At 38.5% G+C, this 23,329-nt stretch overlaps 1 protein-coding gene across 4 annotated transcripts in view; it reads right to left on the reverse strand.

The window, feature by feature from the left end:
* Nucleotides 1-23,329, reverse strand: part of DIAPH2 (diaphanous related formin 2) — a 786,157-nt gene that overhangs the window by 585,757 nt on the left and 177,071 nt on the right. For all 4 annotated transcript variants that reach the window (XM_038747818.1, XM_038747822.1, XM_038747820.1 and 1 more), the window contains 5 exons: nucleotides 23,200-23,269; nucleotides 20,850-20,986; nucleotides 15,287-15,395; nucleotides 3,382-3,492; nucleotides 40-158 (listed from right to left, as the gene is read on the reverse strand). In XM_038747818.1, coding sequence (XP_038603746.1) covers nucleotides 40-158; nucleotides 3,382-3,492; nucleotides 15,287-15,395; nucleotides 20,850-20,986; nucleotides 23,200-23,269 — 546 coding nt within the window. The remainder of the gene's footprint in view (nucleotides 1-39; nucleotides 159-3,381; nucleotides 3,493-15,286; nucleotides 15,396-20,849; nucleotides 20,987-23,199; nucleotides 23,270-23,329) is intronic.

The following is a 23,329-nucleotide window of genomic DNA, read 5'->3' on the forward strand; positions in this document are numbered from 1 at the left end:
TCCATGCAAAATAATCACAATTTTTCAATAGAAGGATATTCCATTTCAGCTCGGATGTCATTTAGGCGGTGTGATAATTCGGTCAAGTCATCGTCTTTGTTGTCATCAAACACTCTCAGCTGAATTTCAAGCTCCTCATTCTCTTTTGATTTCAAATCCTAACACACAAAAACACGCTAGGATAAGAACAGTATGCTTGAACAAAGAATATGTTTTCACCCTTAATAGTGGACCATTTTAAAACCATTTTGATAGTCAAATATTGACCAAGACAAATGCTTTTCTAAAACAAATGAGTTACACCTAATGGCTTAGTTTCAAAGTGTGAGATCACCTCAATAAGTCAAGCTAATCGTATTATTTTTGCATACTCAATTTCCCAACAATTAACATTTTAAAAGAGTAAAATCATTGTCAGTAAATGGATTGCCAACAATTACCATCCAATGGTGTACTTTGGGCTGGAGTACACTAATCAAAAATCATGTCAATAATATGACAATCCATGACTTGGACAAACATGTGAATATTATGGATGAATTATACTGATGAGGAACAGAGGGAAAATCATATTCCAGCACAACAATCACTCCAAGTACGGTATAAAAGTTATTTGAACAATTCAAAAACAGCATTTTGATTATGAATCAATTTCATGGTGCTTTCTCCTGTTTGGTCTATTATTAACTTAAATTAGAGAAGCAGCATGGCTCAGTGGAGAGAGCACAGGCTTTGGAGTCAGAGGTCACGGGTTCAAATCCCGGCTCCATCACATGTCTGCTTGGGCAAGTCACAACTTCTCTGAGCCTCAGTTACCTCATCTGTAAAATGGGGATTAAGACTGTGAGCCCCACGTGGGACAACTTGATCACCTTGTATCCCCCCCAGCGCTTAGAACAGTGCTTTGCACATAGTAAGTGCTTAACAAATGCCATTATTCTTCTTCTTATTATTATTAACTGTTGTCCATTATTTAATGTTTACCGAAAATAGCCAAAAAAACTCCAACCAATTACATCACATTGGATACCGTCCCTGAATCCCAGGTGGGACTAAGTCTAAGAGGGATGGAGAACAGGAATTTAAGCTCCATTTTGCTGATAAGCAACATGGCCTAGTGGCAAGCGCACGGGCTCGGGAGTCAGAGGACGTGAGTTATTATCCCGGCTCTGCCACTTATCTGCTGTGTGACCCTGGGCAAGTCACTTAACTTCTCTGAGCCTCAATTACCTCATCTGTAAAATGGGGATTAAGACTGTGAGCCCCAAGGGGGACAGCCTGATGACCTTGCATCTACCCCAGTGATTGGAGCAGTGCTTGGCACATAGTAAGTGGTTAACAAATACCATTATCATTATTATTATTATTATTATTATATAAGAAAAATGAAGCATGGAGAAATTAAGTGACTTGCCCAGGGTCATACAGCAGGCAAATGGCAGAGCTGGGATTAAAACCCAGGTCTTCTTTTCAATGCTTTCTCCTTAGAAATGGATTTGAAATAGTGGTATCAAAGGGGAAATAGGAGTGACGTTCTTAAAAATAATTTACAGGGAGACAACTCAATTTACACGTGAGTCATCACAAATGGACGGGGACAGTGAGATGATGCTACTAAGATACCTCAGGTTGCCAGGGATCCCTTGAGACTGTAAGCTCGTTGTGGGCAGGGAAAGAGTCTACCCACTCTGTTATACTGTGCTCTCCCAAGCACATAGCACAATGCTTCTCAGACAGTATGTGCTCAATAAATATGATTGATTGATGGACAATCATTCTTTTAAAAGACTGAGCACAGGGATATGGACTCTGTGTCGCATTAAATTGTCTTAGTTGATACAAATCCAGGATTCAGTGGAATCTAGGTGTCCTGTGGGCATTAAATAAATATTTGTCTACCACCTTACAAGACTCATTCAGAGTCTTAAAGAGAGTTATGGCTCACTTATCTATATATTTTTTTAAATCAAGCATAGGAGGTACATAAATTAGCCATTTTGTCTGATCCTATTTTGAACAGTTGGCTTTTTAGCTGTACAGCCCTGATTCAGCACAAGACACTTTAATGCCTGGCTCACAGTCTCAATCCCCATTTGCCAGATGAGGTAACTGAGGCCCAGAAAAGTGAAGTGACTAGAACCCATGACCTTCTGACTCCCAGTCTCATGCTTTAACCACTACACCATGCTGCTTCCCTGCCTCCTTCTGTCTAGGCTCCTGTCACTTAGTGCTGTAATTTAGAAACTTATAACTTGGTAACTGTATTTACAGTGATCTGGGAGAGGAACCGCAATGGCTCATCTGGTGCTACTTTCAGCAAACACTTACGTTCTGCAAACGTCTCCAAAGGCCTTTTATATGTGTCCTTACGCAGCTATGATATTAACACTTAACATATGCCACATAATGCAGGTCTATTGCTTCCTGTTCAACAAAGAGCTACTATGTTTTCGGTGCCACCCTACTTGGGAGGAGCAGTGTGGCTCAGTGGCAAGAACCCGGGCTTGGGAGTCAGAGAACATGGATTTAAATCCTGACTCTGCCACTTGTCTGCTGCTGTGTGACCTTGGGCAAGCCACTTAACGTCTCTGGGCTTCAGTTGCCTTATCTGTATAATGGGGATTAAGACTGTGAGCCCCAGGTAGGACTACCTGATTAACGTATATCTACCCCAGTGCTTAGAAGAGCGCTGGTCACAGAGTAAGCGCTTAACAAATATCATAATTATTATTACTTGTGAACTAAGTCAGTTTCCTCTGGGTAGGTTATTTAGGAAATTTCAAGAATGTAATAAAATCACTATAACATTGGAAACTAATACAGCCACCTCATACATATATTGCTAGCCAGCTCCCTAAACCAAAAAAAAATAGTACTTTTTAAAATGAGTTCCTGAGTAGGAATGAATAATTCTTGCAATTATGTGTTTCTCCTGCAAAGTGATTAAAATAGACTATCTAAACTTCTGTGCATCCTCCCACTGAAACACTAAATTTAATCCAACCAATTGATCAGAAAAGAAAGTAAAGTAATTTTAGGCATGTTGAATCAATTACAAAGATCTTCATGCAATCAATATTCAATCTCAAGAAGAGATCCACTGATATGACCTCAAAAGCATACTGGCGGAAATGACTACCATTAGAAATGGCAAGGCTAAATTCTGATTTATCCTTTTATATAATACTAGGGAACTCCACTTTTGAATGAGCTTCAACATGAAATGTTTTAGACCACCTTCTCCTGGTTTATCTGAAAAAATCAAAATTTCTAATCCTTTAAGAACAGCAAAAAGAGCTTTAAAGGATTTCCCATCTGCACGCTGCTGTAGGATCATCCTTTCTTCCGATGTTATTCTGAAAATCCACGCGCACAACTTACCGGCAACATTTTCTTAAGGCCAGAACGAAGAAACTCATTTCTCAAATGTATCCGGAAGTCAAGATCATCGGGAGAGGTCACAAGAGCATTAATAAACTGCATACAAGCCACCTACAGTTAGAAAGAACACAATAAAAAAAGTTTAAATTTAAGAAATAGAAATTTACTCCAAAGAGGACAGTCCATTTGGCTATCCTTATGGTATTGAGATAGACTTCAAAAGGAATCAAGAAATAAGTGTGTTAAAGTCCAAAAATATGGGGTGATAATCACCAATCCCAATGTAATTGCAAATGACGCTACTGAATCTCCTGAATCCAGAATATAATTAGAGATACACTTGATCATATGATTCACGATCAAACTCTTACAAGAGTTTATCATATTACTTTAATTAAAACTAAGCCACTCTTATGCAAGAAAAAATGGGTTTTTAAGTACATATCACTTTTTAAAAGTACTGATAATCTTAATTTCCTTTCCCCCTTGGTAAATGCTAACCAAGTTCTAAAGGTCTATAATTTCTTACAAGGTAAAACTTTGCATACATTGAAACACCTAGCAGTGATTCACAAATGCTACATTTTAAAATATCAGTTAACAGCGTACCGCTTTTTGCCAAATTAGATCCTTGACTCCCACCAAAGTGAGCCCCGTTTGGGACTCAGACTGTGTCCAACATGGTTATCTTGTATCTAGTAGTTTAAAACAGTGCTTGCCACATAAGTGCTTAAATGCCATTTAAGAAAAAAAAAATCTCTTACCTAATTAATTTCATTCTACCCCAACGCACAGAACAGTGCTTGACATATAAGTACATAACAAATACCATAATTAGAATTATCAACCAGTGGTATATATTGAGAACTTATGAAGTAGAGCACTGTACTTTAATTTTTATCTTTTTGGGCAGGAAATATGGGGTCTCAGGTACCTAACCTACAAAATTTGGATGCAATACTGCTTTCCCTCCTACTTGGACTGTAACCTGATGTGGAACCTGCATATATGTATATATGTTTGTACATATTTATTACTCTATTTATTTATTTATTTATTTATTTTACTTGTACATATCTATTCTATTTATTTTACTTTGTTAGTATGTTTGGTTTTGTTCTCTGTCTCCCTCTTTTAGACTGTGAGCCCACTGTTGGGTAGGGACTGTCTCTATATGTTGCCAATTTGTACTTCCCAATCGCTTAGTACAGTGCTCTGCACATAGTAAGTGCTCAATAAATACGATTGATTGATTGATTGAACCCGATTATACTGTTTCTACCCCAGTACTTGGCATGTAGTAAATGCTTAATAAATACCACAATTATTATTATTACCATAATTAAGTACTAAATAAATACCACTGGTTGATTGATTATATCTTTTCATTTGCCATTTACCTGACTTTGTATTTTTTTTTTAACATCAGACACCAACGCATATATACTATGAGTTACGGTAAACATAAAGAACTATTTTCAAATCATTACAATGATGATAACAATCATGGTCTTCTCTTAAGCATTTATTATGTGTAACTCACTGGGGTAGATACAAGACGCAGACAGAAAACTCTAGCTAAATAGCAGTGGGATCTCTGTTAAAGTGGGGAAAGAGTTGAAAGTCCCTTCCCACTAGACCTGAATTAATTAAGATGAAGGTGAGTAGAGAGCATAATTATACCCAACAGTAGGAAAAAGGTATTTTCTCCTCAAATCAAAAAGCTTTTCCTCTCTGACAGCACAAATCCTTCCTGGCCTCCTTTAGGGTGGCCATACATCTGGTTTTAGAGGTGACAGTCCCTTCCTGGTACTGGTAGGGCATCAGACACCTATTCCGTTATTTTAATTTCTACTGCTTCCCTCCGCTGTGGCTCCTGCTACCAAGTTCCACAACTCAGAAGTGGGGCCCAACTTCAGAGAGGGGAAAATAAGAACTCTAGAGAAATAACGAAGGTTCAGATGGACTTGGATGAAGTAAGTCGTAAATAGTTATTATCATTATAACTAATAATAATGATAATAAAAATTGTACAGCATCAACAAATGGGCTGGGGTAGATACAGGGTAATCAGGTCAGAGAAAGTCCCTGTCCCACATGGCCAAGTAGGAGGGAGACCAGGTATTTAGTCCCATTTTACAGATGAGAGAACCGGGGCCCAGATAAATTAAATGGCTTGCCCAAGGCCACACAGAAGGCAAATAGCAGAGCTAGAATTACAACTCAGGTCCTCTAATTCCCAGGCCCCTGCTCTTTCCACTTTTCCATTCTCCATTGGAGAAGCAGCGTGGCTCAGTGGAAAGAGCACAGGCCTTGGAATCAGAGGTCATGGGTTCGAATCCTGGCTCCGCCACGTCTGCTGTGTGACCTTGGGCAAGTCACTTCACTTCTCTGTGCCTCAGTTACCTCATCTGTAAAATGGGGATGAAGACTGTGAGGGGCAACCTGATCACCTTGTAACCTCTCCAGCGCTTAGAACAGTGCTTTGCACATAGGAGGTGCTTAATAAATGCTATTCTTTTAGACTGTGAGCCCACTGTTTGGTAGGGACTGTCTCTATATGTTGCCAACTTGTACTTCCCAAGCGCTTAGCACAGTGCTCTGCACACAGTAAGCGCTTAATAAATACAATTGATTGATTGATTGATTCGAAAAGAGACCTTTTCATTATTTCAGCCCTAGAAAATTTAAAGTATTTCTTCTAAACGTTGTGCAATCTAAAGATTCATCCATTCATTCAATCATATTTATTGAGCTCTTACTGTGTGCAAAGCATCGTACAAAGTACTTGGGAGAGTACAATACAAAAACCACATTCCCTGCCCACAAGGAGCTCACAGTCTAGAGGGGGAGACAGACATTAACATACACAAATAAATAAATAAATGACAGATATATACATATATGTATATGTTTGTACATATTTATTACTCTATTTATTTATTTATTTATTTTACTTGTACATATCTATTCTATTTATTTTATTTTGTTAGTATGTTTGGTTTTGTCTCCCCCTTTTAGACTGTGAGCCCACTGTTGGGCAGGGACTGTCTCTATATGTTGCCAATCTGTACTTCCCAAGCGCTTAGTACAGTGCTCTGCACACAGTAAGCGCTCAATAAATACGATTGATGATGATACATATATGCTGTGGGGATGGGAGGGAGGATGAATGAAGGGAGCAAGTCAGGGCACGGGAAGAGGAGAGGAGGGCTTATCAGGGAAGGCTTCTTGGAGGAGATGAGCCTTCAATAAGGCTTTGAAGTGGGGGAGAGCAATTATCTGTCTGATATGAGGAGGGAGATCCAAGACAGAGGTAGGATGTGGGTGTGAGGTCAGGGAAGAGATATACGAGATTGAGGTACAATGAGATGGTTAGCATTTAGAGGAACAAAGTGTGCAGGTTGGGTTGTGGAGGAGAGCAGCAAGGTGAGCGAGAAGGGGGTAAGGTGATGAAGTAGTTTGAAGAGGAACTCTCCTCTTTCCCATCCCCAACCACCGCCCCATAACTGCAGGTAGAAGGGAATCAACAACAGGCTAATAGCCAGGTGTTCCAGGCATTATTCCTGAACAGCACTTCTGGAAAATGCCTGATGATAGTTTCAGGCTACTGGCTAATAGTGTAATTGAACAGCTGCACATTTTAATTGATTTATTTTAAAACAGGCAGTCAGTAATGTAATACTGAAAGGGCTGATACACAGTGAAAGACTGCAAGGGGGCTCTGGGGAAATACAGGGTTTGGTAAAAGGTGTTAACTGCAAGAAGAGGAAATAACAAACAAATCAATAGTTGCTAGGGAGAAAAAAACTCAAATGGAAAACATTCCACCTTAATTACATTCCCTAGTTTTATTTAATGAAACACCTAAGAAATGATCAGTAAACCATTATATGGCTCAAGCTCATCCATGGCTATTAAAGAATTTAGGCCTTTCAATCTAACAACTGTTGCCCAGTATATAGAAATTCCAATGTTGCAGTGGCCATTCTTCGAAGAGAGCTACTTGTTGAAAAAAGAGAATTTGTGCAATTTTTCCACCCCTTTCGCTATCCATTAAGATTCACAACAAATGATATGAAGCTCCAAGGCTATGTTTCAAGAAGGAGTTATTACTAGTCGTGAAATCTTTAAAGAGCGAGCAAGGGCTATATGGAGAAACGCCTAATAGAGCAAAGTCCTACTGAATTTCAAGACCTTGTGATTACCACTTGAGATAATGAGCCTTCAAGGTAAGTACTCTTTCGAATTATATCAACTGATCATATTGAGTTTCGCCTCTGACACAAATTTTGGAAAACAGCAAAGAGTACTCTAGCACCCTCTTGTCATTAATAACTGCCTTCAGGGGTCAGTTTTGCTTCGGGTTTGTACAGCCTTTCATTCAGACACAAATACCTGGAAGGACAGGGCTGTGGATAATTTACATGACCAGAATAATATCATCACTGTGTCTGCTTGAATGTCCCTTGCTATGTTATGACAATGACATGACCCAACAAGCCCAAGTACAAGTCCAATCCAAAAGGAACAGACAGAAACGATGTCATGTTAGGACTGTTTTTGCCCGAAGAAAACCTGGCTTCAGATTTTTCATTAATGCATTAGAAATGATGAGAACATTTCGGTCTGAAGCAAGTTAATGAATCTTGAAGTAGTAATTTTCCACATGTGAAAGTGTTTGGATAAAGGAGATAATAAAATGGGGGAACTTTCTTTGTGACAATGCCCATAGAGTTTATACATTTAGTACCAGAGTGACAGTACGGTATAGGCCATTAAATGCTTTTAAAACAAGCATAGCTGTTTGAGATATTATAAGTAAGCTAACTGGGCTGCATCAGTTGATTTTTTTTTAAAAATGACCATTTTATTTGTAAGGTATTTTCAGAACCAACAAAGGGAGAAAAGAATAATTTCATCCAGAAGGGCATTACAGCCTACTATGCTAAAGGCTACCAGTGACTAATGTGTGACACCTACTTCAGCTATGCTTCCTTTCTATAATAATAATAATAATAATGGTATTTGTTAAGCACTTACTATGTGCCAAGCACTGTTCTAAACGCTGGGGTAGATACAAGGTGATCAGGTTGTCCCACGTGGGGCTCCCATAGGTTTCTAGGATAAGGGCTGCAATTAAAAATACTCAATACAGATCACAATTTATGAAATGCTAAAATCTGGTTGCCCAAATAAGCAATACCATTCAAAATTAATGGTTTTCATTGCTCCCCTATAGACCTAAGCTCCTTGTGCACAGAGAATGTGTCCATCAATCTGTTGAATTTGTACTCTCCCAGGCGCTTCATACAAGTGCTTAGCACTTTAGTGCTTTGCACAAGTTAGTGCTCAATAAATAACATTAATTGATTCAAAATTACCACTGCTTACGTATATCATCCAATATTTGGTCAAGGATAACACACAATAATTAAAATATAAATCTGCAGTGGCTAAAAAAATATATTTGCAGGCAACCAAAATGTACAGCTTTCCATATTTAAGTTCCTAAAGGGAGGAATTGTGCCTCTATTTTCACTTAACTATCCCAAACACCTAGTAGTACAATGTTCCACAAAATAGGGAACACAACCTCTTTTAGTTAGAGAAGCAAAGAGAGTGCCATAATATTCCCTGTTATGGTCTACAAATGTCTAAAAAAAGTTCTGTAATTAACACAAATGTGGGCTTCATTTTATAAAAAGGGCATCATGGAAATGACGACTTGGGGAAAGTATACAAGTAATGGCAAATATTAGTTCATGCAACAAATTGTTAAATGACGGATTTGCCTGAAAAATTAAGTTAGCAATCAATAGCTTGATATAATAGAAGAGTTAAAATCTGCTACCCTTGAGAGCAGGAAATATATGGATTTTAGATGTATGGACCACGGTGTGTGAGGTGAACATGCCACAATATTCCAGACGCACTCAATGTAAGCTCAAGCACTAGTGATATATTCTTCATGTGTACATGAAATAGGTGTATATACATAATACAAACACACACATTCACACGTGCACAGAGCTGATTCCAGGGCAAAAACTAGTGAAAATGGTCACTAATTTTTTAAATGAAATATGTAGCAACAACTCAGCTTGGATTTTGTTGTTATTAATTTCATTGCTCAGTTTTCAACTCAGAGATGATAAACCTCTGCTCACCTAATACAAGTGTATTAAAGCAAAGAAAATGATAGGAATTTAAAGAGCGGGCAACGGTTTTCCTTATGTGACCTTGATTGAGGGCCTCAGCCTGTAAAGACCATGATGATGTTCTCAATTGTCTGTCCCTAAATCTCTTTTATATTGATTTGTAAAGATTACACAAATAATCTTTGTTATTTTTCTCTAGACATTCTGGGGGAAGTCATGACTTCAGTGATCTCATTGACAAAGGATACTTTAGCCCTTGGATGGCGCAAATCTAAAGTACTAAAAAACAAATAAAATTCCCCCATTATGAATATCTGTCAAATCATGGCTGCAAGACTAATTTTTAGCTTACTTACAGAATTTCTAAAAGTCAATTAATTCCCAAATCTCTAGGTAAACATTTACAAGCTCCTTTTAATTTCTACATGATTTGGCACTTCTGACATGCATAATGATGCAAACAAAATACACAAACTTAACAAAATTGTTATAAAGTGCTCAATATAACATCTAGCCTTACTGACAAAACATTTGTGCATTTCATTGGTTTAAGACATATGTTCTCAGGAAGATAATATCACATCAGTGCTCTCATTGAAGTTATTAAATTATGGAGAAGGAAAATGAAACAGAAATACTGGCCTAGTCTGCACACGTTAAAACAAATGCCCTTTCTCAAATAATAAATTCCAAATTAATAAGACTTGCAACAGTGAAATTGACTGCTGCCTTGATTTCAAAGCAGGTCAGCTTAATTGGTATTTATTGAGCTACTATGAACAGAGAGCACATATTAGGTCTTGAACATATCACTCGTTAATTTCTAAGTGCTCAATACATTTTACTGTTAATATTGCTATTACTACAAATTCCACGATGTAGTTGAAGATGAAACAAATTGTGACCATCTAATGGAAACAATTGGTAACAAAAAAATGGACAAAAAATGACCCAGACTAAACAGACTCATATGTGCTAAGGGTGTCTAATGTGATGACAAGGTTATAAGGATTAGTGGAATAATGATTTAATTTGTGTCTACCCGCTAGACTGTAAAATCCTTGAGGGCAGGAGTCATGTCTTCTACCTCTTTCATTATCTTCCAACTGCTTAGTACAGTGCTACAAATTATGGTATAAATTATTTATTTATGTTGGTGTCTGTCTTCCCCTCTAGATTGCAAACTTGTTTTAGCCAGGGAACACATCTACCAACTCTGTTTTATTGTAGTCTCCCAAGTGTTTATCACAGTTCTCGGTACACAGTAAGCGCTCAAAATACAGTTCTCTGTATATATGTATATATGTTTGTACATATTTATTACTCTATTTACTTATTTTACTTGACATATCTATTCTATTTTATTTTGTAGTATGTTTGGTTTTGTCTCCCCCTTTTAGACTGTGAGCCCACTGTTGGGTAGGGACTGTCTCTATATGTTGCCAATTTGTACTTCCCAAGCGCTTAGTACAGTGCTCTGCACACAGTAAGCGCTCAATAAATACGATTGATGATGATGATGATGATGTACACAGTAAGCGCTCAATACATGCCATTGATTGGCTGACTACATAATGTATGGGCATAATGAAAACTATTAATTGACTGATTAGGCTCTTTTTTAGGAGGGCATTGAAGGTGGAAAGGCATATCGTTGGGCTGGTATCAAAGTGTTTATATCTCATTTGGATGTTTAAGTCCCAAATCAGTTCTTCTGCCTTTGCAGTCCTAACCAGATGGATAGTCCTTTGTCCAGAGGAACTTGCAACATCCCTGCAATATACATTTTTATCCTCAAGTAAATGTTATTGCTGCCAAATGCAGACATAGTTCGAAAGAAAACTCAAAAGCCTTCCAACACAGATTTTCACCAATGGCCCAAACAAATCTAAGGAGATTCGTCAAGTGACTGCCACCTATAAGGGGGGATGCAATTTATATCCTATTCTTGACAGTCTACCTGAACACTAAAAATAAAATACCATTCACAAAGCATGCAACAGTTAGTTTCAAGAAACCTAGAAAGGCTTCTAAACTGTAATGATGTGTGCGCAGGGAACAAGTCTACCCACTTTGAGGTATTTGTATTCTCCAAAGCCCTTAGTACAATGCTCTGCACATAGTAAATGCTCCATAAATACCATTGATTGAAATGCCATTGACTGCCATTGTTGGGTCGGGACCGTCTCTGTAGGTTGCCGACTTGTACTTCCCAGGCGCTTAGTACAGTGCTTGGCACACAGTAGGTGCTCAATAAATACGATTGAATGAATGAATGAATGAGATGATTCAAATTTTTTTTTTACAATCAAAAACACAATACACCTATTATTTTAAAATCTAACCAACTCTGTATTTAATGTCTCATATGACTTCTGACATAATACATTATGACTAATAATTTCAGTTTGCTGATAGGTAGGGTACTTATTCTTTTAAAATACAGCACCAATTCCTTTTTTGAAGAAATACCTTGTTTTGCTTTTAAGTACTTAATGTACGTTCTGAAATTTGAAGATGATAATATTAACAATAACTGTGGTGTTTGTTAATTATTCCATGCAAAGCATTATATTAAATGGAGTTGATGCAATATAAGCAGATATGACAAAATCTCTATCCTATAATGGGGAAGGAGCATGGCCCAGTCGATAGAGTATGGCAATTCACAGACATGGGTTCTAATCTGGACTCTGTCACTTATCTTCTCTGTAACCTTGAACAAGTCACTTAACTAACCTGTGCCTCAGTTGCCTCATCTATTAAATGGACTAGTGGATAGAATGCAGGCCTGGAAGTAAGAAGGAACTGAGTTCTAATCCCATCTCAACCATGCCACTGTCTGCTGTGTGACCTTGGGTAAGCCATAGTGCCTCATTTACCACATCCGCAAAATGGGGATTAATATTGTGAGCCCCATGTGAACTGGGTCGGACCTGATTAGTTTTATCTATCCCAGAACCTAGTACTGTGCCTGGCACAGATTAAACATTGAACAGATACCATAAAAAACAATGGAGATTAATCAATCAATCGTATTTATTGAGCGCTTACTGTGTGCAGAGCACTGTACTAAGCGCTTGGGAAGTACAAGTTGGCAACATATAGAGACAGTCCCTTCCCAACAGTGGGCTTACAGTCTAAAAATACAGTCTAAAGATTAAATAACTGCTCCCCCTCTTTCTTTGACTGTGAGCACCTTGTGGGACAATGACTGTGTCCAACTCAATTATCTTGTATGTACTCCAGTGCTTAAATGGGTTCCTACCACCTAATAAGCACCTGAATACCACTATTATTAGTATTACTGGACTCACAGTCTCAGGGAGGACAGGTATGATACCCCCAACTTAGAGATGAGGAAACTGAGGCACAGAACAGTTAACTGTCTTGCACAAGGTTACCCAACAGGCAAGTGGCAGAGCTGGGATTCGAACTCAAGCCCCCGGACCCCCTGCTTCTCTTCATCCTGTTTCTCTTAAAAGAACTTTGTCATTCAAACAAAAGCCCAAATTTTGATATCCATCTGCCAGTTGTGAGAGCAACAGAGTCTAGATCCAACAATTAGCTTCTTGATATGTTCCATTAAAGCAGGAAATGGAAATTAATGGTGAGCATATTTTGATCGTAAAAATAGATTCATCTGCATTTGAAACAGATGAATAAAAAGCTTATACTTTCCCTCCCAACTCTCACAGCCTCACTCCCTCCCTTCAAATGTCCCTCACTGCAACACTCACAAGCACCTTTTCAACATTATTTTATCGCTTTGTGAGCCCAGAAATGAGAACCCTTTCCAAAACGCTCAGCTCCCTTCTGCAGCAACCACATTTCAGCACAGTCCATGTTCAAAAAAAGGGGCAATATATTGGTTTAAATGATAGCTGGCTTCTAAATTTTAAAAAAAAATCATTACCATCTTAATGACATCCATTGTCTGTCCCTAGACCGTAAATCTGTTGGGTACTCTCCCAAGCGCTTAGTACAGTGCTCTGAACACAGTACGCACTCAGTAAGTACCACTGATTGACTGATGGATATCAATTAAGGGGGACAAGAACCCAAGGAACTTGCATGAGTGTCCTGGAATTAATTTTCCAACAGGAAAGCCAAGACCTTATGCCTGAAGAGAACGTATAATTTATTGAAGACTTTCTGTGCCCAGAGCACTGTATTAGGCACATGAGAGAGTACTATGAGTTAGTAGACATGATCTCTGCCCCTTAGGAGCTTTGAATTTGGAGAGGGAGATGGAGTCAAATAACGCAAGGATAGAAGGAATTTACATTAGAATTTAAATTAAAGGGCCTAGAGGAAAGAGCACAGGCCTGGGAATCAGAGGACCTAGGTTCTTTTCTTGGCTCTACCATTAACCTGCTGTGACACTCTGGGCAATTCACTTCAATTATATTCATTCAATAGCATTTAGTCCAGTGCTCTGCACACAGTAAGCGCTCAATAAATGCTATTGAATGAATGAATGACTGAGCCCCCTCCCCATGCCCGCCGCCTTACCTCCTTCCCCTCCCCACAGCACCTGCATATATGTTTGTACGTATTTATTACTCTATTTATTTATACATATTTATTCTATTTTATTTGGTAATGTCTTGTTCTGTTGTCCGTCTCCCCCTTCTAGACTGTGAGCCCGCTGCTGGGTAAGGACTGTCACTATATGTGGCCAAATTGGACTTCCCAAGCGCTTAGTCCAGTGCTCTGCACACAGTAAGCGCTCAATAAATGCTATTGAATGAATGAATGAATGAATTATATGGGCCTCAGTCACCTTATCTGTAAATTGGGGATTCAATACCTGTTCTCCCTCTTAGACTGTAGGCCCCATGTGGGACAAGGACTCTATCTGACCTGATTAACTTGTATCTACCTCAGTGCTTAGGTCTACCCCTCTAGACCATGAGGTCGTTGTGGGCAGGGAATGTCACTGTTTACGGCTGTATCGTGCTTTCCTAAGCGCTCATTACAGTGCTCTGCATGCAGTAAGTGCTTAATAAATATGAATGAATGACTGGATGAACAGTGCTTGACACACATAGGCTCTTAACAAATAGTATCATTAAACGAATATGACCGGAGAGAGAAAGGAAGTACATGCTAGGAGGTCTGCGAGGAAGCTGAGGTACAATATCTGTTTGTCATTTCCATGTTAAGTCACTGCGGATCGGTTGAAGGGCCCCATATTGCACCTGGTTTCTTCATTAATCATTCAATCACTCTGTGGTATTTATTGAGCACATACTGCGTGCAGAGCTTTATACACTATGTGCTTGGAAGAGTACAATATAACAATATAACAGACACATTCCCTGCCCACAACGAGCTAGTTGTACTTGCCAACACCCATTAGAAATGTAATTTCTGTCACCAGGTAAACAGTACAATTAAACCAGCAGAATGGCAAATAATGTTGGGGGCAAAACTAAAAATCAGTTTTCAACCAAGATGAACTAAATGATTAATTCCTACTTACCAATATATTTGACCTCTATTTTACATCTATTCAACAGGTTTACTGGGGTACTTTCAAAACTATCTTAAAAATGATATTATGAGGATTTAAAATTTTCAATTCCAGTTAGAAATTAGAAATATTTGATACACATACCGCTTTATCTACACATAGGTTTGTGTTTTAGTACTACAAACTGCACCTTTAATCTTGAAAAACTTGAATTAGCAATTAATGTGACGTTGGCTTAGCTACATGTAAAATGCCTCAAACCCACCTGTAACTGCAAAGCTTCATGATTTTCCAATCCTTCAACTATTGGGGAAAAGCGTTCTCTGTTATTTCTTTCGGCTGCTGTTGTTATAGCTCCTAAAAGCTTGTCTAAACTGGAAAAAGGAAGAAAAAAGTGTCATTAGCAAATTACTTGAATTTCCTCTTTTATTTTATTTACATTATTTTATTTTATGACATATTTACAAGGCCCATCAAAAACTGAAAATGTACTTTCTTATTTTTTTATGGCATTTGTTAAGCACTTACTGTGTCCCAGGCACTGGGGTAGACACAAGGTAATTGGGTTGGACACAGTCCATGTCCCACTTGGGGCTCACAGTCTTAATCCCCATCTTACAGATGAGGAAACTGAGGCACTGAGAAATTGAGTGACTTGGCTAAGGTCACACAGCAGACAAGTGAAGGAGCTATTAAGGAATTTCTAACTTTATTCATTAGAGACTAATATTTCGATATTAGGCTCTGTCACAAACTCAAAATAACCAATCAATGAATTGGATTACATTAGACACAACTATAACTTCAGTGTCTCTCAAATAAAGGAAGCAGCCCAGAAAATGCACAAATTATTACATTTAGAAAAAAGGTGTAATTTGGAGAAAACATACTAATGTATTTTCAGTTTACTGGAAACTTTTCCTGAACATGAAGTCTGGTTTCCACCTAATGATTAGCGAAAAGGTTGTTTTATGTTTACAACTTCTTTTTTTTCCACTTTGATTTATGGATCTAGTCAAAAATAATTCTAACGCATTAGCAAGAGGTTAGCAATTCTCTCTCAGAAAGACAAGTCCCAAACTCGATCTGAGCACTGTTGGGTGACAATACTCTGTGTAAGTGGGGAAAGCTTAATACTTACTTGCTATTTTAAAAACACTGAACTTTTGATTTAACATGACATAAAAGTCTAATCAAATATTTTGGAATTTCCAATATTTAAAACACCTTTATTTTCCATCAGGAATAATTAGGGTGAAAAGAGTAATGAATTAGCCTCATTTTATCAGTACATAAGATAATAATAATGATGGCATTTATTAAGTGTTTACTATGTGCAAAGCACTGTTCTAAGCACTGGGGAGGTTACAAGGTGGTCAGGTTGTTCCAAAGGGGGCTCAAAGTCTTAATCCCCATTTTGCAGATGAGGTGACTGAGGCACAGAGAAGTTAAGTGACTTGCCCGAAGTCACACAAATGACAATTGGCAGAGCTGGGATTTGAACCCATGACCTGTGACTCCAAAGCTCATGCTCTTTACGCTGAGCCAAGCTGCTTCTTGATGAAGATGATCTTCATCTTCATCCTGATAAGATGAAGGCATCCTAAAGGTAGGCCTCGAACTACGCTCTCAAGATGCTCCCAGTGCTTAGTATAGTGTTCTGCACAGAGTAAGTGCTCAATAATATGACTGAATGAAGACCAACAGAAACCTACAGTTCTCCAACTGCTACATCAGCACTAAATAAAGACTGTCTCCTTGATTAGGTGGCTTTTCCAAGGGGTTTGAATAAAGTGGAGGGATTCATTCATTCAATACTATTTACTGAGTGCCTACTGTGTGCAGAGCACTGTACTAAGCACTTACAAAAGTACAATACAGCAGTGAAGAGTGACAATCCCTGCCCACAATGAGCTCACTGTCTGGCAGGGGAGACAGACATCAATACAAGTAAGCAGGCATCAATAAAAATGAATAAAATGTGGTTTAGCCAATGGGAGCTGAGGAAAACATCCCAAGGCTGAAAAGGAAATAGTCCAAACAATGGGATAGAGGCAAATTAGTCAAGTTCCAGGAACAAAGTAACAGATTTGCTTGGGAAGTACAAAGAGCACCCCTTGCAAAATCTGACTCACACTGGACTATGCTGTGCCCTGGATTGCCACCAGTGTAAGGGTTCAACCAAAGTACCCCCTTGGCATTTCACAATCAATCAATCAATCGTATTTATTGAGCGCTTACTGTGTGCAGAGCACTGTACTAAGTGCTTGGGAAGTACAAGCTGGCAACATACAGAGACAGTTCCTACCCAGCAGTGGGCTCACAGTCTAAAAGGGGGAGACAGAGAACAAAACCAAACATACTAACAAAATAAAATAAATAGAATAGATAGGTACAAGTAAAATAAATAAATAAATAAAGTAATAAATATGTACAAACATATATACATATATACAGGTGCTGTGGGGAAGGGGAGGAGGTAAGATGGGGGATGGAGAGGGGGACGAGGGGGAGAGGAAGGAAGGGGCTCAGTGTGGGAAGGCCTCCTGGAGGAGGTGAGCTCTCAGTAGGGCCTTGAAGGGAGGAAGAGAGCTAGCTTGGCGGATGGGCAGAGGGAGGGCATTCCAGGCCCGGGGGAGGACGTGGGCCGGGGGTCGATGGCGGGACAGGAAGGCTGAGCAGAATGCTGAAAAGAGTGGCCAAACAGGCACAGCAGAGACCCCAGAGAATGATGGGCGTCATCACTTCAGGATGACATCGCGCTCGGCTGCAGTAAGTCACCTTGGGAGGAAATGCCCTATGCAGGTACAGCTCTTGGGTGTACTTCACAATGAGCCGCACCCCTGTCCACCCACTTGCTTGTTGCACTGTGTGTAGGAATAAAATTGGTAGGTACAAGAGAGTGTGAGGGATGCTACACAAACCACAGCCATTATAATCAATTCCTGGGCACCACTTCTCAGTTCCAGAACCTTCACGATGGGACCGAGATAAATGGTTGTTTATCTTGGGGGACTCTGCTATTCCAAACCTATTTACTGCTGTATAGTACTCCCCCAAGTGCTTGCTACAGTGCTCCTCACACAGTAAGTGCTCAATAAATACGATTGAATGAATGAATGAATGAATGAAAGTATCCCATCTAGACTGTAAGCTCGCTGAGGGCAAGGAATGTGTCTGTTAAATTGTTATATTGCATTCTCCCAAGCGCTTAGTATAGTGCTCCACACATGTTAAGTGCTCAATAAATATGATTGGTTGACTGACCAGAGACAGAAGCGAGCAGCTAGGTGCCAGGGAACCAGCTGATTAAAGTCCATGGAGATCATTTTTTTTGAGAGGTAATCGATGGTATTTATTTGTGCGCTTACTAATGTGAAGAGCACTGTATTAAGAGCTTGGGAAAGTACAATACAACAGAATTAGCAGACATATTCCAAGCTTAAAGTCTAGACGGGGAGACAGACATTAACAGGAATATGAGAGGATAGATCAACACCAGTTCTCCCACCTACTTAAACCATGAGCCCCATGTGGAACAGAAACTGTGCCTAACCTGACTGCCTTGTGTATATCCCAGCACCAAGTACAGTGCTTGGCATATAGTAAGTGCTTAAGTGCCACAATTATCATTATCAACTGTGCCCCAAATAGCAAAGAGTGCAAAGAGGATTAGAATAGAGAATAGGCCATTGAAAATCTTGAGCAGAGGGCACCATTAATACAATGAAGTTAGCCAAAAATAATGTGGAGGAGATTTTAGCGGAAAAAAGACAGGAGGCATAGGCAATTTGATATACTTAAAATTCCAAATAGTACAATGCATGAAATTAAGTTTTGCAAAATGCAAATGAATATCCACTAAGCACAGAATTCATTTTGGAAAGCAAATCGTAAAAACTAAAATGGGTTTTAAAGCAATTTGCTGTATTTGTTAGTCACTCTAAACCTCCTTTGCAAATCTATGTGCCAGTTATTTTATTCTTCATTAACTTAAAAACAAACAAATCTAGAAATCCATACTGGCTCCAACCAATAATCCAGTTAACTCAATAATCTGTGTGACCTTGGACAAGTCACAAATTCTCTGTGCCTCAGTTCCCTCATCTGAAAAATGGTGATTTAATACCTGTTCTCCTCCTGTAGACTCTAAGCTCCTTGTGGGCAGGGAACACGCCTAGAAACTTGTTATATTGTACTCTCCCAAGCATTTAGTATAATGCTTAGCACATAGCGAGTGCTCAATAAATGTGAGTGATTGTTTGATTGACTGTTCTCCCTCCTACTTAAACTGTGAGCCCATGTGGGACAAAGACTGGGTTCAACCTGATTATCTGGAATCTACACCAGCACTTGGCTCACAACAACCACTTAAATACCCCAAGCATTATTATTAATAATATGTTTCCAAAGAGTGTGAAAGGCATTTGAAGGAAAAGTGGCTTTTAAACATCTGAATCCTTAAAATGAATTGGAATTACTTTTAACTTTAAGAACCAATTCCTATAGTGGAAAAAATGTAGTGATAGCTCAAACTTTATATGTAATCTCCATCAAAAGACATTTAATTATCTCCAAATGAATAATCTATGGCAGCTCCTAAGATTTCCATCCCCTTTCTTTGGAATTTTTCAAATATCTTAAAAGACTGTGTCTCCTATATCCTCCTATAATGAAGCTATAATGAATAAGATAAGAAAATGTGATCAAATACTTAAAGAGTTTAAGAAACATTTACTGCTCTCGAATCTCCAAACTACAGATGATTTGTTCTTAGTTTATTATCCCTTCACACTTAGAGATGTTTAAAAAGCATTTCTTTCATTTCTGTTCTATTACAGTGAAGTCCAAGTCTAGAAATCAGTATAATGTTCATGCACAGAGAAAAACAGTATTATGCTCCTGCTCATCATTTATCCATACCAATGTAGTGATACTAGTTAAGCATTTATCCAGTTATACCAAAATTAGATTAACAAGTCCATTTTGCTACTAAGACAACAACCATTCTCTATGACGGCTTTTTCCTTCGTCTGATTGGGATTTAGCTTTCAGTGCACTAACACACTGCCATTACAGCTTTTGGTAACTTTTATTACTTAATCCATTTTCAGTCCAATTTAGCCTTAACTGGATTTTTGTCATTATCAAAAAATATTTTAATAGTGATAAAAGATTAAACAAAAAAAATTAGAAACGTAGTTTTACCAGACATAGGATCTGTGATTTTATCCTCTAGGACTATACTCGATGAAATGCTATTATACTCTCAATTACTCCACTGAACATGAAGATAAAATGCAAGTGCATACTACTTGGATGGCTTTTGTTTTGGCTAAGTCCCAAATATGAAAAGCCATTTCTCCCATTCTTCAGACATATAGAAAGGGGATTTATATTTTGAATCCAACAATCTGAGGGTGAGTCTACCTGAGAAAAGTGAAATGGAAAGTTCAGCAATTACTTGGTGCACCTGTTCATTATACAGACAGAAACTCTGGTAAAAAGTAAAACTCTGGTAAAAAGTAAATGTCTTTCCTTGCAATGGAAGCATACTTCACTCTAAATTATTTATAAAATTGACTGAACACAGCACAAGACACAGCATAAGAATGTTGCCTTAAATGCTCAAACTTTTGATACTCACCAACTTTTAAGATTTTATCAATTGAAAATACTAATCCCCAGGCTAGGAAAAGCAATCAAATACATAATAATGTTTCCTGAAATTTGTTTTTTTTCATTCTCTTTATTTTTCAATACTAGGAAAACACCCAAAAATATGTCATCTCATTAGTCTTATATTTCAGAACTGCATTATTACTTACATATTCTCTTCTGCAACAATGCAAATAGCAGAAAGCACTTTTACTATTTCAGTCATCATGTTGGGTTGTTTTGGGTCGATCGCCCTTGCCAACAATAAAAGGCTTCTGTCATCTCCTAGGATCCTTTGCAATCCAAACTTTAAAAGAAAAGAAAACAGTGTATTGAATCAAACGTAATACTCTCAACAGTCTCCTTTCAGAAAACCTATAGAATACATCATTTAACTTTAAATGGCAAAACAGTAGACTCATATTACGAACCTGGAACTAGAGGTCGTTGAAAAGCCATGCTGCATAAGAGGTCACTACCCACACTGAATTACGATTTTGCCAGACAGACCGATCCATATCATTAGACAGAGAGTGAAAGTGACAGGCAATGAAAACCAATGGAATTCAGAAGTTCAGTTATGGAGCTACATATACCCGATTTAAGGGATGAATGAAAAAATCCTACGATCAGCATATCCTCAACAGCTCAACAAACTCTATTGCATTAAATTCTCCTAAACTTTTAGTACAGTGCTCTGCACACAGTAAGCACTTGATAAATACCGCTGATTAACTGATATGCTCAGGAAAGTCCTTACTGGAAAAGGTGTGATTTCCGTAGATGGCAAACGTATAATCAGTCAAGGTGAAATAGTAAAGGAAGAACAGGACAGGATAGTAAAAGCAGTGGCGCTGATATAAGAATTGGGTAATGAGGAGTTCACTTGGCCAGAAAAAAATATATACAAGGGGGAGATAAGGACACATAAAGTAAGCAGTTTCAATTACTCTTATCACTTGAGTATATAAATGCCATTATAAAAAAAAAAATTCTTTGTGGACAGGGAATGTGTCTACTAATACTGTTGTATTATACTCTCCCAGGTGTTCTGTGCAGTGCTCTGCACATAGTAAGCACTCAGTGAATACCATCTACTGATTCTATCCTTTCTGCTCATTTCCCTTATATGTTTACATGACTCTCATGTGGGCTTTATGCTTATTTACATTATCAACAGCATATAATAATAATAATAATAATAATAATGGCATTTACTAAGCGCTTATGATGTGCAAAGCACTGTTCTAAGCGCTGGGGCGGTGATCAGGTTGTCCCATGGGGTCTCATAGTCTTCATCCCTATTTTACAGTTGAGGTAACTGAGGCACAGAGAAGTGAAGTGACTTGCCCAAAGTCACACAGCTGACAACTGGTGGAGCAGGGATATGAACCCATGACCTCTGACTCCAAAGCCCGGGCTCTTTCCACTGAGCCATGCTGCTTCTCTGTTGAATGACAATTCAACATATGTTGAATGTTTACTGTGTGCAGTGCACTAGGTGCTTACTATAATTAACAATATTTGTTAATAATAGAAACAATAAAAGTGGTATTTTTAAAGTGCTTGCTACGTATTAAGCACTGGTGTAGATAAAAGGTAATCAGGTCCCACATGAGGCTCTCAATCTACATAGGAGGGAAACAAGGTACTGAATCCCCATTTTGCAGATGAGGAAACAGGCACAGAGAAGTTAAGTGACTTGCCCACAGTGCCACAGCAGACTAGTGGTACAGTCAGGATTAGAACCCAGGCCCCTGACTCCCAAGCCTATGCTCTTACCACTAGGCAACACTGTTAAGTGCTTACTATGGGCCAAATATAAAAAAAATAATAATAATAGTAATAGCATTTGTTAAGCGCTTACTATGGGACAAGCACTGTTGTAAGCGCTGGGTAAGGTAATCAGGTTGTCCCACATGAGGCTCACAATCTTAATCCCCATTTTACAGATGAAGGAAACGAGGCTCAGAGAAGTTAAGTGATTTGCCCATGGTCACACAGCAGACAAGTGGCAGAGCCGGAATAACACTCAGGTTCTCCATCTTCTAGGTCCCTGCTCTTTCCACTAAGCCACGATGCTTTCCTCTTCCAACATTTGGGCATGTCATTCGTATTTTTATCCTGACCGTTAAGTTTTTGGCAACAGACAACAGAAATACATGACAATTTCCCTCCCCTTGAGGAGTTTACAATCTAATCAATTTAACGTTGGCTTATAAACTGCAAGAGGACAGGAATCTTCTTCTGAACTGGCTTTCTAGCCTCTACTCAATATAGTATGGTGCCTGTTGGAGCCTGAAATATCTGATTGATTCAAATGAGCGATAATGTATAACGGTCTGAGCAGGTTTGGGAATATGGGGGATTTTGCTCTGAGCCCAAAATGGTGTTCTTAATTTACATACCATATGCCAGATCACTTCAGTAAGGAAAAAATTTCTCCAAAAGAGACACATTTCTCAAACTTGGTGGTTTATTTGACTCAGTGCTTCAGTAAATATAAGCATATTCTCTTACCTTATTATTCATAAATGCTTTGAGGCACTGTATAAGCTTATGCTGATTCTTCTTGTCAATACTTTCTTGCCTGAACGAAAACAAATATGTTACAAAACATCTCAAAATTTCCACAAGCTTAATTAAAATG

This window comes from Tachyglossus aculeatus, chromosome 6 (assembly GCF_015852505.1).
Source record: "Tachyglossus aculeatus isolate mTacAcu1 chromosome 6, mTacAcu1.pri, whole genome shotgun sequence".
Classification (NCBI taxonomy): domain Eukaryota; kingdom Metazoa; phylum Chordata; class Mammalia; order Monotremata; family Tachyglossidae; genus Tachyglossus; species Tachyglossus aculeatus.